The 18,555-nt window shown below is 35.6% G+C and overlaps 2 protein-coding genes across 3 annotated transcripts in view; both read right to left on the bottom strand.

Moving 5' to 3' along the window:
* Nucleotides 1–10,598, bottom strand: part of LOC106878698 (sex muscle abnormal protein 5) — an 11,643-nt gene extending 1,045 nt beyond the window's left edge. The window contains exons 1-3 of one of the 2 annotated variants that reach the window (XM_089348134.1): nt 10,471–10,598; nt 8,342–8,485; nt 6,465–6,633 (exon numbers count right to left, since the gene is read on the bottom strand). In XM_089348134.1, coding sequence (XP_089204260.1) covers nt 6,465–6,633; nt 8,342–8,485; nt 10,471–10,583 — 426 coding nt within the window. In that variant the 5' untranslated portion in view covers nt 10,584–10,598. Of the gene's footprint in view, nt 1–6,464; nt 6,634–8,341; nt 8,486–10,233; nt 10,266–10,470 lie in introns of those variants that run through there. The other variant, XM_089348135.1, reaches the window with a different exon arrangement.
* Nucleotides 10,599–15,045: 4,447 nt separating this feature from the next.
* The window catches only part of LOC149137300 (sex muscle abnormal protein 5-like), a 49,430-nt gene continuing 45,920 nt past the window's right edge, over nt 15,046–18,555 (bottom strand). Inside the window, exon 2 of the mRNA XM_089348136.1 lies at nt 15,046–17,800. Coding sequence (XP_089204262.1) covers nt 17,717–17,800 — 84 coding nt within the window. The 3' untranslated portion in view covers nt 15,046–17,716. The remainder of the gene's footprint in view (nt 17,801–18,555) is intronic.

An 18,555-nucleotide genomic window follows, 5' to 3' on the forward strand; every position in this document is an offset into this window, starting at 1 on the left:
TGATAGCACCCACGAATTTAAACTCAGTGACATGTTCTAAGGTCACTAAGGTCACCTTAGCACTGGATGTTGAGTTGCTGGGGTGTTTTTGTCACTGCCATGACATTTCCTTGTATTGATTTCCAGCTAGTATTCACTTGATACACTTTGTATCCAGTGATCTCGGTAGCATTTCTTGTGCTACAAAGATTACTGCTGATGTCTGAAGGACAATACCATCAGCAAACTGTAGATTGTTAATGTTCTTTCAACTGATGGTGATTTCTATCCAACCAACTTTGTCAGCTGACTTTCTCACAGTATCTTCAGGGTAGAAGTAAAAGTACATGGCTGAGATCACACAACCTTGACAAACTCCTTTTTTGATAAAGAACCATTCTGTGTGTTCCCTCTCCACACTGTCAGTTTGCTAATTGGCTCTTGTAAAGATTACTAAACAGAGTGACAATTTTACTATTCACACCCATCCTCTTCATGACAGACTAGCGGGTTCTATGTATCATTAAGTCAAATGCCTTTTTGTAATTTGTAATGGTCACATATAGAGGGACATTGAATTCTCACACTTTTTCCATGCTGATCTATAAGTTGAATATTTGGTCTCTTGTTTCTACATTTTTTCCAAAATCACATTTGTATTTCTGCAAACTGTTCCGTCATGATATCCTCTGTCTTCTGTATGTAACAAAATCCACAGAAGGGACTTGCTTGTGTTGTTGATTATGGCAACAGTGCAAGGACTGGCTCCTGAGGCTTGGAATGATTACTGATCTGACCCAGTTCAATGGTCAGTCACCACTGTCAAGTGTCTTAAACTTTACTGAACTTACAGTTCTATATTTAAGAGATGAGGAATTATGTACATTATTTACATTATTTATATTTGATGGATATTTGTCCTCATTTTGTTTGCTGTTAACAATGTTTCGGCTGATATGCCCTCCAGCCTTCACCAGGTTCAAAATTTCCCTAAGACACCTGATGAAAACTGGAGGGTATATCAGCCGAAACGTTGTGTTAACAACCAGCAAGATGAGGACAAATATCCGTCAAATGTAAATAATGTAAATAATGTACTTTACTGAACTTGACAACTAAATGAAAATTTCTTGAATCACATCTAATTCCTTATAACAACAGAGAATTAAATAATTATAGCAAAGTTTCAAGAAATATATATGCCTCTCATTTAAAACTTTAGTTTCAGATACTGGTCTGTAACAAAGTTATCACACAACTAGAGATTGCTTAGCAAGTATTTTGGTGATAATATTTAGAAAGTGGTCGAACATAATGAAAGCAGAAGTATTTATTGAAGAAGTATAAGAATTATTTATAAATAAAAGGTCAAATCCATTAGCACAACTGAAATACAAAAATAAAACAAAACCTTTTAATAGCAAGAATAGAAATTCGTTATTTGCTATCACAGATATAATTCAACATCTTGTAACAAGTTTGCAGTCCAGACTTGCTGAAGAAAGATTGTGCGTTTTTCATCATGCAACATGACTGTATCTTCTAAGCCATGACTGTAACCCCAGGCCAATCATAGGCTTGAGTGGATTTGGCAGACAGAAACTAAAAGAATCCCATCCTCTGTCTGTGTGTGTGTGTGTGTGTGTGTGTGTGTGTGTGTGTGTGTGTGTGTGTGTGTGTGTGTGTGTGTGTGTGCGTGTGCATGCGTGCATGTGTCTCTCCTTGTCTTGACATCATATGATGGTTGTAAATGTCACTATCATTCAAGCAGTGTCATTTGTTTTTAGTCTTCCATGAAAACATATCCAACCCAAAAGATGCTCAGAATCACATAACTTGGAAACAGGTGAAGGTTGGTCACAGGAAGGGCATCCAGCTGTAGAAAAATCTGCCTCAATGAATTCCATCTGACCCATGCAAGCATGGAAAAGTGGGCATTAAAACAATGATGATGATTAATATTGAAAAGGAAAATTACTAAAATTGTGATACTTGGTGCTGATGCTCAGAATCACTAGTTTTAATTTTATCAAGTAATATAATTTAAATTGAATATCAATGAAATTAATTTTTCTTGCGCTAGCTGTTAAATCATACCTGCACCATAATATTTCATTCAAGTTAATACAAAGTTTAATCAATCATACTGGTACTGGAAGGTTTGTGAAAGCCATCAATACATCCATTTCTCCAGCCCATGTCATTAAAAATAGTAAATCATTTATGACACAACTAGTCATGAAAAAAAAAAGAACTTTTCCTCTCTAACAAAATGGAAGATGCTAGATTGACATAAGTTTCAAGTGGAATCTTTTCCTTATAAACTTCAAGCAAGCTAAAAATATACACATACTTGAATATATATGCAATATTTCTTTCGACATCTAAGTCAAGTGGGATTCACAGCTAAATTCAATGTGATCTTCAGGTTTCTTTATGACTTGAGTCACAACAATTAAATACCTACACACACACAAATGTAGTTCTAAGAACTTGAGATCAACTGGTTAAGAGATTTTATATTCAAACAGTATAAACACTGGTCAAATGTCAGAACTGAACTTAATCTAAAACAGTAGTTCTTAACCAATTTTAGCTCTCTCTTTCAACTCTGATAATAAATCTGACAGTAATGACTCAATAGTTATAGAAATACAAAGGATACAAATTGAAAGTCATTAGTTATCTACATATCCACACTCATACATTATAAATTATCAATTTTGAAACAAATTTATTTTTGAGCAATAAACAATAAGAGAAAGTGTGAGATAAAAAAAATTCATTAAATTGCTACTTTGAACATGATGATCCAATAAGTTTTCAATATTAGGTCCAAGTTTCACAAAGTTACTTATTTACAGTCTATTTCACTGTTTAGTTAACAAGTGCAATAAAACACTGAATCCTCTCTCAATCAAGTATAAAGGAAAAATAATGAGCAACAATTTTATTTAAATATCCACACACACACACACACACACACACACACACACACACACACAGAGTTACATTTTTTTTTTAGCAATAGAACTTGAGATCCACTAGCAAAGAGATATTACATTTAAACAGTAAATTCTGATCAAGTGTCAAACCCAAACTTACTCTCACCCAAACTGAGGACAATTGTTTTGCATATTTAGCTAGAATACTTTATACAACTCACTCCTGACTGGCCTTCGTGCCGGTGGCACGTAAAAGCACCCACTACACTCTCTGAGTGGTTGGCGTTAGGAAGGGCATCCAGCTGTAGAAACTCTGCCAAATCAGATTGGAGCCTGGTATAGCCATCTGGTTCACCAGTCCTCAGTCAAATCGTCCAACCCATGCTAGCATGGAAAGCGGACGTTAAACGATGATGATGATGATGATGATTAATTCATCAGATAGGTCTTGATGAGTAAAAATGAACATATGAAAGATAGATTTGTAGCCCACATGAGTATTTTCAGTTCATCAAAATCTTTAAATCCGATCATCATATCTTTCAGCACCTGAAGAGGGGAATAATGACACTCCGGATTTGTATCTAATATCAAATCACTCATCATGTTCATTTTTTGTATATTTGGAAACTACTGAAAATTGAACCTTGCAATGCTATTTTTGTACAATATAATTTTGCTATTAAAATAATTTATAATTCTTGCTTTAATAAGGTCATATTGTTTCCCTGTAATATGATGTTCATTTCATTCATTTAGTTAAATATGTCAAAGAGACAAGTAATGTGAAGACTTTTACTTTTCTTGCTCATTACATATTTCCTTATCACACAACTTGAAAAATTCCAAAATAGTATCACAGAGCTCATAAAGCATCACAGACAGTCTGCCCTTGCAAGCCTCAGAATTCAGTGCATAGCAAAAGATGTTCAAATTCTTCATTTTCATGGCAAAGTTTCCAAAAAATACAGATATTCAACAGATAAGCTTTTATCATATTCACTGTTTTAATAACATTGTACAAAGTCTAATGTTAAGATGTTTTGCAACTAACTGTTGTCAGTGAATAATACAGTGAACTGCAAAGATATTTGGAGCTGCTGCTTTTAAATCCACTATAAATTCACAACATCTACAATAGGTGTTCCATCAGTTGTACATGCAATAGCAAAAGTGGACATAACATTTTTATCATTAAAGAAGTGGTCAAGTACTCTATAAATTGTAGAACCTTTTGTGTCAGTGTTCAGTTGTTTGACAAATAAGACCTTTCTATAACCTCTTGATTAGTATTTGAATAACACTCATAGAACAATAAGAAAAATTCTAGGTAAAGTTGTCTCCATTTCTTCAAGAGAGGACAAAGGAACACAATAATTGGTGGAATGTTGGGTTGGAGAAAATTTGCCCAATGCAGAAAGGCAGGAAAAACACAGGTGTACTGATGACAATGATGATGATAAACCAACTTCTATATTTCAGATATTTGTAGTACTTCTTTTCTTGAAGACTAACCATCATCATCATCATCATCGTTTAACGTCCGCTTTCCATGCTAGCCTGGGTTGGACGATTTGACTGAGGACTGGTGAACCAGATGGCTATACCAGGCTCCAATCTGACTTGGCAGAGTTTCTACAGCTGGATGCCCTACTTAATGCCAACCACTCCGAGAGTGTAGTGGGTGCTTTTACATGCCACCGGCACGAAGGCCAGTCAGGCGGTACTGGCAACGGCCACGCTCAAAATGGTGTATTTTACGTGCCACCTGCACAGGAGCCAGTTCAACGGCACTGGTAACGATCTCGCTCGAAGAACTAGCATTAAAAAAAAGTCCTAATTTCAATTAGGTGCTGAGAATGGAAGGACCTTAAAAAACCAACATGGAGAAAGCAAAAGTTTTTTTGGTTACTTGGAAATTGACAAAGGAACAATCCTTTCATTTTTGAAAATTGACAAAAATTAATGACCATCGTATGATCCCCATCATTTGATGTCTGGCTTCAATGGTTCAACAGGATCTGCAATATCTACTTTGGCATAGTTTCTTCCACTGGATGTTCAATCTTACACCAATTACTTTCACAAAATATATTAGGTACTTTTTGTAGCACAAATGAAGATTGTCTTCTAACTTGCAAAGCTAAAGGCCTAAAGTGGCCCTATAACTGTGAGAGAATAGAAGAGAGTGTGTGTGATGAAAATAAGCAGGGGAATGATGTCTCTGTTGTCCCTCTCTCTAGTGCATTTCCTTAGCCCTTTCAGTAGTTGACAATGATACTGCTACACTAGTCATTGAGTATGACACCTTCCCATACTATGTGGTTAACTCTGCAAGTGACTAACGTATGTTCTCCTTTTTCAAATATATTAAGCATCTCAGCAACTAACCCTAGTGGATTGACTACTTTCTCTGCCTTTATATCCCTAAAAATTATGCTTGCAATCATACAGCTGTCAACTTTTAATAGCTGGCCTCTCTGCTGAGTCTACTTAAGGTAGACCCTTTCTCTTCATCCAGTGACATCTCATAACAGTACTTTCATGCCTATCTCTTTTTAGTATCAGTATGAGCAAGTGTACTGTTATCACTGAAGTCCACAACCATGCCAAGATACCCAACAGCGCCATCTGTACTGGCTAGTCACATATATTGTATGCGAGACGGGAGGATCCTAAAAGACCTCTTGCATGGAGAACTGGCCACCAACGCAAGAGCACAAGGCTGACCACATCTTCATTTCTATGATACCTGCAAGAGAGATATGAAGTCAATAGATCTGGACGTCCTGAGATAGAAAGAGGTCACTAATGATTGCCCACACTGGAGATAAATACTATGCAAGAAGATGGAGTGAAAAGAGAAACTGAAACTTGCTACCAAAGAAAAGCATACTTGAACAAAGGAAAATACAGTAGTGCAGGGGGAGTGCATCTTTAGATGCAGTCACTGCATGCAAGACTTCCATTCCCATGTGGGCCTGTACAGCTACACTGACACAAAATTCTGCAGGTGGAGATCCATGATCTTTTGAGACTGACAAATGCCATCAAATTGTTATACTTCTCCCCCAACAATGTCTTGATACTTTTTAGTACACTACTTTGCAGTGTAGTATATCTTGTGCCTCTGGTCAGGGTAAGCATAAATTCAAAGCTAACATGAGACATATGAATGAAATAAGAAGAAAAGGAAAAAGAAAAAAAAATTGTAAGATAGAGAAAGACAGAAGTCAATCAACATGTAATAAACCCTGAAGTTTATATGACCTTGTCATTGACTAACAGTTGCAGTGGAACTGTTTGAGTAATCAGATCAGTGGTGTGCCAAAAATTTTTAACACCTCAAGAAATAAATGGAAAGTGAATTGAACAGATTTTGTGTGCTTTTAAATAGATAAAATGGCATTTCTATGACATAAATGCTTTTCCAGATCATTTACATAATATACAACATTCAACCTGGAACTCTTACAGTCAGCCCTTTACATAAACTAGTTTTATTAAATATTTTTAAAAACATAACAGATAACATCTTACTTTCTGTTCTTTAACAATTTCTTTAAGGGTTATGTGGTGGCTTCGGCTTACAGATGATGATTTGTAAAAATTCACTAAAGCTCCAAGTGTTGGGAATTTATCTGACTCCCATATAAAATGACCATCATTCTGTTTGTATATTTTGAAATGTTGTACTTCACACATGTATCTGAGAAAAGAAATTAAGAAAATATTATTTATGCAAAACTTGAAATTAACAATACATTTGAATAAAAGACAGCAATGTTTTTAATTTTCACTGGTTTTTCTCAATAACAATAAATAAACTGGGCTTTAAGACCCGTTCCACTCTAAGTGAACATTTAGTCATTTTACATATATTACAATTTTGTAAATTAATATGTTTTACACATGAGCAAATATAATACAGTGCAAATGGAAGTCATTACCATAATCAATCAAATCCTTGTTTTCTTGCCCATTCAAATGATAGGGGCTACATCAAAGAATATTTTCAAGCTACCCAAGTATTGTGTCACATGCAAGTAGCCTGCTCCAACTTATCCTAAGACAAACTGTCATAAATGTCCTTAATAAAATTTTCGTTTACTTTTTCATGTAATTTATAATCATGCTTTCATATATATTAATAATTTAACTTATCACTTTGATACCCAACAAAACTTTCTTTTCTTAGAAGGGGTCTGCAACACCTCTTGTGAATCCACCCCAGCTTTCATTAATGGAAACATCAAAATATTTTGCAACAGGAATTTTGGGTCTTGTTGAAGCTCATCAAAATTTACATTACATTATTCCAAGGAATAAGACTCAAAACACTGCACCCTGGCTGAGTCAAAATCTTGTTGGGCCACTCCATCACACAGTTTATAGACAGCAGATTCAGTTTAATGATTACTTATTAACTCAAATATATTTAAGACTTCAGTAACTAATTACACCCTCTTCCTTCTCTAAATTAACTGCCTTTTTACTATCACTAATAACAGCATAGATCACATCCTCTGATTCTTGCTTGGTGTATGTGAACAGGCCTTGTTCCTCATATGACCACAGCCTCTCTCTAATATACACATATCCTCTTCATAATCACAGACTTGTTTGAAAAATATTGATGGAGAGATTGAGAAAACTTTAGTGTGGGTAATGGTCATAGTTCTAAATTTTTGATAACTTGATAACTGTATAAAGTTCAAATACTCCTTACTCTGTACAATACAGATCATCAGGATGGAATACTTGCTACAGACACTTACACAATCATAATCTCTCTCTCTCTCTCTCTCTCTCATTGCATTCAAGAAAAATATCTGTACTGATTGATAGGCAATTTGATCAATACTCTTTAATCACAATTCTACTCGTACATCAATGGGTTCTTTCTAATTAATTTACATACTAAATTACATTCATTGTGTACATAAAATGATGCTTTCACTTTCTTTCTGCTTTCTCACTACAGTAATCCCTCAACTATCGCAGGTGTTACATTTCAAAATCTCTCATGATAGGTAAAAATCCATGAAGAAGAAACAGTACTGAACTATATTTTTAAAAATCATTTTTATAATTTGTATATATTCATTTCATCATAAATACAAAACAACACTACAGAGGAATCGATATAAGCTTAAATAATAAACCACATTAAGTGAACCGCTAAATGGCAAAGGATTACTGTAAACCTTATACAAATTCTTTCCTTAGTCTATCTTGGGACTTTACAATCACTGAAACAACTCAAACTGAACATTTTTTTATCTTTATCCCCTGCATTTATAAAATGATATATAAAAGCTATTAGCTCTACCTCTCTGCTTAGTATGATGAAAAAAGTAAAAAAAAAACAATAAATACACAAAGTTTTTATATATGAAAAATATCCTAAAACTTACTTGACAGACAAACTATGTTCTCCTTCTTGTCGACCTTTCCTCACAAGGAAGGCACCATCACCATTGACATACTGCATGTTGTTATTCTTAGCCAAAAGCATTCTTTCTGCCTCTTGCCGCGTAACGTCTAACATCAACCAATTGCTTAAAAAAGAAAAACAACAAAAACATAATACCTTTTATCTTCTACAAAGGTAAAGTGAAGATTAAAGCTGGTAGTCTGTAAGCTGAGAGTTCTCATCCAGTTCCAACTACTTCACAAGTCTTGTCAATATTGTTATTATTTAACCATTATTATTACTACTACTAATTTTACATGATTCTTCTACATAAGTCAGACACATTTCCAGAGACAGATTTCTGTCCTCCTTAACAACAAAATTAAACACTAATTGTCTTAAAAATATGTTGAATATTAAAGCAACACAGTATAAACAGTATTTACATCTCGGTTCATTACAATGTTCCTTACACTATCTTCAATCAGAATAGTCAAGAAATAATGCACATCTTGGTCAAACTCCTAAATTTTCCTCTCTCAACAAGAAGTCTCTGCAATAACCAGTAAGGTCTCTGTAAAGCCAGGACTACTGAAGACTCCACTTTCTAAATTTATGGGATCCAGTTGCCTCTCATCTTTTAGAATGAAAGTTCCCTGTCAGACTGCACATTAAAGTGTGTTAGTTGGGTTCCAACCAATTTCATGCAATTGTACTGTTCAGCAATATCTTCCACATTCCTCTTCCTGTAAAAAAATTTTATATTTCTAACATCATGCACTCCTAGACAGATGAAGTCATTCTTCATTCTTCTTTAATGTTCTGCTCACATTTAATTCAAACACCCAATTCATACCAAAACCTGTGCTGTGTCGATTAACAGAGACCATCATCACATCTTTTGATAGAGACATTATAATCTGGTCTCTTAACAGCTAACAGGATGTCTCCAATCCAAGAGATCAGAGATGGATGGAACCCACACATCAGCAGTTTAGCTAAGAAACTTGCATGCCAAACACAGTCAATGTTTTGCTAATGTTAAGTGCAATAATACCATTTTCACCATATACTATGATACTACTAGCAACACATCTGAAATTAATTAAGCAATATCACAGAGCTAATATTACCTACAACAAACCAGTTGTACTCTTGGTGTTCGGTTTACCTCTAGGCTGCTCTTTTTATTTCAATTAAATAACCAGTTCAATGGCAATTATGGAACAACTACCCACTAACAACAAATGTCTGTCTGATAGGTTGAAAACACAGTTGTAAATTACTAATAAGAGAAAGGTGTGAAAGTTTAAAATCTCCTTTAAGAGTTATTTGGTAAAGAACTATAACATAGAAGACAACTAGGTGTTCCTAAGTGACAACCTTCTATAAGCTACTTACTGGCTTTGAATATGTAGCATTCAAAGTAGTATTCTGCAACAGTTAGATGCAGTGGATACAGTGACAGAATATTACAGTGAATGGGACTAGAAGACAGGGAGTTTTAAGGAGCAGTACCACCAAGATGGGTGTATTTAGTAAAGTAAGAAGCTTAGAATAGAAGGTTAGCTGAAATTGTGCACCATGAAAATCAGAGGTGTAAGTGTTTCAAATCACAAGATGAAGAAGGATATAATTTGAAAGAAATATGTTCAACTTTGGAGCATTTTGCCCATTGCTATGTTCTGAGTTCAAATTCCGTTGAGGTCAATTTTGCCTTTCATCCTTTCGGGGTCGATAAATTAAGTACCAGTGAAACACTGGGGTTGATGTAATCAACTAGTTCCCTTTCCCAAATTTCAGACCTTGTGCCTATAATAGAAAGGATTTGCCATCAGTGATAAACAAAGAACTATGAGAGGTTGTGGAATCAGAAATAAGAAAAAAGAATACTTCAAATTAAAACTCATGGTTCACTGGCAATGCTCAGACCCAATTGAAAATATTCACTAAGATCAAGCATTAGTACATGGCAGTGGTCCTCAACAGCTGGTTTTTGTTTCATTTGTTAGACGCTGGATTACTTCAATGTACAGTGGCATCTGCTCAGTAGTCAAACTAAACAGTCACTTAAAAGAACCATTTGAAATCATGTGCTCAGTCTGTTAAGAGTGTCCTTTTTCATCCCACCTATATGTGTTGGCTCTTGAACCATTGTTGCAGAAGCCAGAAGTGTTGAGAGGCATCTCACTTGAACTGTAATATGAGAAGGCTGTGTAATCAAATGTAGATGTCACCATCATGATATCGGGCACCACAGACGTGAGGTGGTTGGCACTTTACTAAAAGAATACAAGGTGGTAACAAGGGAACACATTAAGTAAGACAAGTACAGCATTAACATAATAAATTACAAGTTAAATGAAATGAAAATTTTATAAAAACCGAAAAAGTACAGGCTGTTTTCTGAAGCCACTATGCAAAAGACAATATTGATAGGTTATATTGATTCCATATACTGGAAGGATAGACCTTATCATTATAATGGATTGTGCTATAATATTCATTAATGATGGTACAAAATGTAGTGTGAGTTTTGTTAGTTGGTGGTGATTATGTAAAGTATATATTAGTTGTGCTATTACATTAAGTATTTGTGCATGTGTGGGTTGTGTACCTAATAGGCCTAAGTTTTTAGACTGTGTGTGAAATTGTAAGGATTGGTATAGATTATATGTCTATTTTATATGTCAGATCTTGTGCTCCAATAATTACTGGCATTGATGTTTACTTTCATACTCCACATTCTACTTATTTCTGTTTTAAGACCTTTGTATCTTTTTTAACTTCATTTTGCTCAATACTTCAGACAGAAAGGGTTAAGATGCTTTTTTAGAAAACATAGACTATTATTCCTGTCATTAATCATGATATCTGTTCCCCAATATTTTCATCAGTCTGCTCAAGCATGCCCATGATTATTACACCTGTTTAGTCATATGCTGGGTTTAGTACATATCAAATTATTCAAAGAACAGAGTTAACTAACCAATCATACTTCAAAATAAAACCAATCATATGTGGGGATCTATATTATCTTGACAAGGACTGGGCAGTGTGTGTGTGTGTGTGTGTGTGTGTGTGTGTGTGCGTGCGTGTGTACGCCCTTCTATTTTGGACTGTTGCTGGCTTTTACTCTGATTTCATTCCTCTTGATGGAATTTTATGCTATATTAGTGATGGAGTATTTTTTCCCTCCACTTTTTAAAAATATATTTGATAGTTCCAACTTCATGGATCTTGTTCATTTTTTTTTTATAACCTTTTTACTATTTTTTGTCCTAATCTAAACATTGTGCCTCAATGTAGTTAGCTTCCAAGATGTATTTTATTGTTACTTTATATTGAGAGAAAAGTTATTTTTCATGCACCCTTATTTCATTAATCTCTTTCCCTTCACCACTTTAAATATTTTGGGGGTTTACAGTTGTTATCTGTGTCAAGTTCTGTCCTCTCTATAAGCATAATTCAAATACCCTATCAATATTGTCTTTAGCATAGTAACTTCAGAACAAGTAAAATTTTCTAGTTTTTCTGAAATCTTCACTCACTTTAACTTCCAATTATGTTGCTTCTGTAGTTTATGATTAGGGTAACTAACATATCTACATCTGTTATCTTATCACTAGTGTTGAATATAGTTTCTCTTTCATTTCTGTGTTACATGTTATCAATTTCATGTTCGACTATTTGTAAGGGTGGTTCTAGTATAATTCTCTTATATCAACATTTAGAGCTAATTTAATGTTCTCAGTTCTAATTAATTTGTCTCCTCTGGGATTAGTTTTGGTGAAGGTGTCTAACAAGTATCCTCTTTATATTGTAGTTAAATTCATCATCATCATCATCATCGTCGTCGTCGTTTAACATCCGCTTTCCATGCTAGCATGGGTTGGACGATTTGACTGAGGACTGGTGAACCAGATGGCTACACCAAGCTCCAATCTGATTTGGCAGAGTCTCTACAGCTGGATGCCCTTCCTAACGCCAACCACTCCAGGAGTGCAGTGGGTGCTTTTACGTGCCACCGGCACGAAGGCCAGTCAGGCGGTACTGGCAACGGCCACGCTCAAAATGGTGTATTTTATGTGCCACCTGCACAAGAGCCAGTCCAGGGGCACTGGCAACGATCTCGCTCGAAAATCCTATGAAGGCCAGTCAGGCGGTACTGGCAACGGCCATGCTCAAAATGGTGTATTTTATGTGCCACCCACACAAGAGCCAGTCCAGGGGCACTGGCAACGGTCTCGCTCGAAAATCCTTACACATGTCACAGGCACAACTGCCAGAAAGGCAATGCTGGGCACAGGTGCTATCCCGATTTCGCTTTCGCTTGCCCCAACAATTATTTTTGAAGGTGCCCAAGCTGATCAATTAAATCAAACGGCAGTGTTTTGATAATACTTCATACATTGGGGTTACCATGACAGCCCATCAAAGTTAGGCCTAAACAATTGTAGCAACTTTAAGGGTTTTAGTTGCAGATTATTAATGTGTAGAGAGAGTGAGTTAGTAATTATCATTGTGCTGTTGAAAGAAACTAATTTAAATAAATTTTGTTGAGTCCTGGGAGAGTCACTATGCCAATAATAATAACACATGCACAGGCTCACAGCTTTATTTATTAGTCAATTGGTTAGATATCTAATCAATTAACTAATCGGTTGTTAGTTTAAGATGTTGGTTAAACAATCACTTAGTTGTCTGTTCTCTCATTGCTGTTTGCAACCTTCACAGTGACCCATAACTCCCAACCCACCCAATCTTTCATTGTAAGTTAGTTGCAAAAGATCTATTGGGTAAATAAGTAGAAATGATTTCTCAATAGAGTGGGATAGGAGTAGATCTGTCTCTACCATAGTCTACTGGCCAAGTGCTTATCTGCAGTCTCTACTGTGTTGAGCAGATGAAGAGGAAGACTACTTATGGACAGAATGTAAATATGTAGTTGGCAACATTTCCCACGGGAGGAACTGTATTCAATACTACAAACCAACAAACCATTCATCGATTTTATACTTTAGCTGGTATATTTCACTGCTGTAAACAACGATATATACCATTTCATGGCATCTACCTATGAGGGAGTGCTGAAAAGCTATTTTAAGGGTATTGCAAAAGGCCTAGCTAGAGGCCCAACCTTCTAAGTTCTTTTACAAAGCTTAGAAAAAGTGAAAGACTGTTGCAGTAAGTGTGTGAATCTGAGACAGGAATATGTTGAATAAAGTCATAATTAACTGATCCTCCTGTATTTTCTTTTACCCAAAGCCAGGAACCTTTCAGTACCTCTTTGTATAAGTGTGCAAACTGACCCATTGAGAGTTAACTGCTTTGAACATTAACAAACTACTGTAAACTGCTGACCTCTTGGCAAAGTGTCTAGTTCGCTATTGATCACTATTGTTTTTTTTTTTTCTTTTTTTACATACAATAAAATGATAATTATGATGATGATAAACAGAGAAATTAACATGTAGAAGATGAAGAAAGCATGATAGTAAAACTATTACTACTTTGACATAAAAACAAAAGTAAATGAAAACAGTTATTGGTAAAGTCCATTACTACTTTATCACAACAATTATGCATCATGATAGTGCAGCACTAATCATTAATATGCTATCTTAGTAATAACTGTTGCTAATACAAGCAAGGCCACAAACATTGGAAAAAGGATTAGTCAATAATCTCAGCCTAGTATTTTACTGGTCCTTTATTTTTATCAACCTTAGAAGGCAATGTTGACCTGAGTGGGATTTAACTCAAAATATAAGGAACCAAAACAAATACCACATGCCATTCTGTCCAATGCTCTAATGATTCCACCAATCAACTGCTCTTGCCATCTCAAAAATACCAAAGCAAATTTAGAATTTTTAGCTGTTTGTGGATGCTATTATAAACGATACCCATTTTTCTACAAAAAGGCAGATTGATAGATCCACAAAGTTATCCTATATGGGCTAAGTCTGCAGATTACTGGTTGAAGTGTTTGTCAAAAAAAGCATTGAATACTGATATGTAATATAAATCCCAGCTGCATAGAATTAATTTCAAATCTGGCCTGAGCTAATGTGACAAGGGTTATTTTGGCTTAAACTCACTTCCTGGTTTATCAGGTTTAGATCTCAGTTTTACCTTTATTTTAGATAAGTGTGCTGATGTACTTTTAATCAATAAAACATTACAAGGGAAGCTAATAATCCCTTTCAAAAGTTGTTATAATTTCATCAAAACATTGAATGTACAACCCAACATAGGTTAATGGTTAGTGATTTCAGACTTAGAGCCAAAAGGACAAGGCCATATCCTACTCAGCAAGAGTTTGCAAAAGAAAGAAATGGAAAATCAAAGACCCAGCAACAGTCAGAAATTTAGAGAAACTCTAGTTGGAACATTTGACAAAAAGGAGGAAAAGTTAGAGACATGGACAAGTGGAAGTTCCTATAGGACAACCTACTGAAAATTACACACTAAATCTGTGATTGATGTAAAGTTTCAGCCAGACCTAGGCTGACATGGTGGAACAGTGAGGTAGATAGAGATATAAAATGCAAAAACACAGGCCTGAAAAAACTGGGAAAATGGTAGTAGCACAGAATTATAACAGGTAGTCAGAAGGGAAGCCTGGTAACAGGTTTACATTGCGAAAGGAGGAGCAGAAAGCAAGATTTGCATATATTTTACAGTATGAGGATCAGAGGTATGAAGTATTCACAAAGAATCAAGATGTTATAGGTGATACATGTATGCAAATGGATAATGGTACACTGGCATTTAGTAATTCTGAAAAGAAAGAGGCATGGAAGTGCTAGTATGAAAGGCTATTAGATGTGGAGAACACCTGGAAGAAAGAGTGTCTTCTCAATGTGAATCCAATAGAGTAGATGAGATGCAGTTTGGTGTCGTACCAGAGAAGTACTACTGATGCCATCTTCCTAGTAAAACAACTACAGGAGAAATATTTAGCAAAATGTACAAGGAATTCATCAACCTGGAGAAAGCTTTTGATAAGAGTCCTTCATTCTGTGATCCGATGGTCTCTGAGAAAATAGGAGTAGATGGATGGCTTGTGAGGTGAGAATCAACAATGAATTTAGAGTACAAGTAGGAGTTTACTATGGCTCAATACTCAGTCGCCTCTTATTCATTATAGTTTGCCAGGAATTTAAGACAAGCTGGCCTTGAGGACAATTATATGCTGATGACTTCATTCTTATAGCAGAATCTGTAGTAGAATTTTTTGTGGAAGCAAAACTTAGAATTAAATGGCCTTAAAGTTAACTTAGCAAAAGACCAAAATTCTAGTAAGTAAGAAAACATATATGACCATCTCCCTGTCAGGTATATGGCCCTACTCGACATATAGGAAAGGTGTAGGCAAGAATTCAATACTATGTACCCAGTGCAAGCTCTGGACACACAAGAAGTGCAGTGGAATCACAGAAAGTTTAACAAAGAGAGAATCTTTGTATGTAGATGTGCAGGAGCTATAAACACTAATGACAAAGAGAAAAGAATTTTCTCAAAGGTCTATGAGGCTCCCTAGAGGTAGTAGATAGTTTCTGTTAGTGAGGTGACATAATTTACAGTGGAGAAGAATATTCTGAAAATATAGTTGATAGAAATGGAACAGGATGGAGGAGTCCAGGAAGCTATTACTTCAGTTGACAACCAAAGGTCTCTCTTTCAGATTGAAAGGCAGATTGTATGACACGTGTATGAACAGCAATGCTACATGGTAATGTGACATGAGTTGTGAATGCAGAGGACATGCAAAGACTAGAAAGGAATGAAATCAGTATGCTCTGTTGGTTATGCAATGTCAGTGTGCATAAACAACAGTGAAAATGTACTATGAGAAAAAACAAGTATAAGAGGAATCAGAGGTAGCATGCAAGAGAAGAGACTGTGCTCGTCTGGTCATATAATGACTATGGATGTAGACAGCTGTATCAAGAGGTGTCAATAGTCTTAAGTGGATCGAACTTGTGGAAGAGGGAGATCCAGAAAGATGGGGGATGAAGTAATGAAGGCTGATCTCAACTTGCTGAACTCCATAGAGGAAATGATAAAGAACCAAGATGACTGTTGATTCACTGTGCTTGAGAAGACCCATCTGTCATAGCAAAAGTGAGGTCCCAAAAGCATTATGCTTATGCCTGTACATGCTGGACCCTGCACTTAATTTGCCTTTGTCAAGCATTTCCCTGCATTTCATCTTCCTAACAACAATCTCACTACCACTCTATGGCATTACTCAGCTACTGCAATTATTTGCCAATTCTGCTCTCAATTGAGAGCAGAAATGACACATGTTCCATCCTTCTTTTTGCACTACCAGTTACCTTCTTCCCCACCTGGAAACACTTACTTTTAAACTCCTTCCCTTATCCTCATTATCATCCTTTACCACACTATTTTCCACCAATCACTCATTTTCTGTGTTTTCAGTTATCTCTCTCTCTCTCTCTCTCTCCCCTCTGAGCCACATCTTCAGTCACATTTTTTGTATCTATTATCATTCCCAACACCCTTTCATATCCATTATCAATGCCCCTTCTCACCACTGTTAGACCACTCACTAAACTACACCTCATGTACTTTTGACTTCTACCTCTGTCACTGTACATCTCCCTCTCCCTTCACACTCTGCACATTATCTACCAAAAATATTTACAATCTATCAACAGATTTACAATACTGCTTGCTGCTCTCCACTCATACTGTGTCATTGCTTGTCACTTCCCCCTTCCTAAACCACTTCTATCTCTCTCACTTTTCCCCCCTTCATACTGATATTTATTATCCAACCACACCTCCATCCTTGTTCATCTCTAATTACAGCTACCTCTATTGCTGACTCTAACCATCTGTCACACTCCACTAACATTCTTATGAAATTTCCCACCCTTTCCCTTCTTCCCTGATTCACCCTGAGAGTATGCTCTGGCACCCCATCATTACTGTCTTTATCTTCTTTCCACCTACTCTCACCCACTCTCATATATTGTAACCATGTTTCTCCTCTCAATGGCAAGACACCTGTGCTTGATTCTCTATCATACTTTAGCCTTCAACACTTGGCTTAAAGCCACTCCTCCTCCTAAATACACTCTCACTTGGTCAAGAGGGCTTTTACCCTTTTTATTCATTATTTTTTTTTTTGTCTTGCTAGTTACTTGGTGTCCTCACACTTTAGAAACCATGCCAAAGCTGACAATGGAGCTTCACACAGCCAGAGATCACCAAATCCTGTCAAATCCATGCCAGCACAGAAAACAGATTTTAAATGATAATTATGATGAAGAATATCAAATCACTAAAAATGAAAAAGGAGAGAAAGATTGGAAAACTTACTCTTTATGGAATAATTTCAATATAATTGTTTGGTATATGAGCCTGTGTTGCCTTTCATTTGAGCACGATACCAATTTGGGTCAGTTTCCATATCAATAATCTAAAATGAAAATTAGATAAATATCAAATAAATAGACAACTACACACACACACACACACAGTGTTTTAAGCCAACTATTCACAGAAAGATGCATCAGATATGTACAGTAGACCAATGGGTGTGTCTTTCAAAGGAATTCCTGCAAAGCAGTAAGATATACACATGGTCATTCTATAAATAGAGTGACTTGTCTGATTTGAGTTACAAATATCCCAATGACTTCATTAAAAAAAATTTATCAATGAAAACAGTGAAAAGTAAAATATTAAATGATAGTAAACATGCTGATCAACAGTGCAAATGCTCAAATTAATACAATATCAGTTAGCCTGTATTTTTACACCAGACTTTATACGATTTAAAGTTTTTGTATATAATACAAGTATTCAGTAGTCATATACAATATCATACCATATTAAGTATATCTTTGTAACATACAAAGATATTGTTATTGTATATTACATCTCGTATATATTTGAATTTGAAGAGACATCCAACCTAATATAAAGTGCTTGAAAATTTTTTTTTTAAATCCAAATGATTATACACTTTAATTTTCCAAATGTTCATTAAATACGTCTTGCATCTTAATTTGTCTATTTAAAATCTGCTCTCTCTCTCTCACTCTCTTGATACACTGCACAACAAAACCTTAATGTATGCATATATAATTCAGACATACCACCATTCAAACATCCACCATTCCATGCTCATATGAGTTGGATGGAATTTACTTTGGCAGATTTTCTACAGTT

Source organism: Octopus bimaculoides, chromosome 2 (genome assembly GCF_046866305.1).
Source record: "Octopus bimaculoides isolate indiv1 chromosome 2, ASM4686630v1, whole genome shotgun sequence".
In the NCBI taxonomy this organism is placed as follows: Eukaryota; Metazoa; Mollusca; class Cephalopoda; order Octopoda; family Octopodidae; genus Octopus; species Octopus bimaculoides.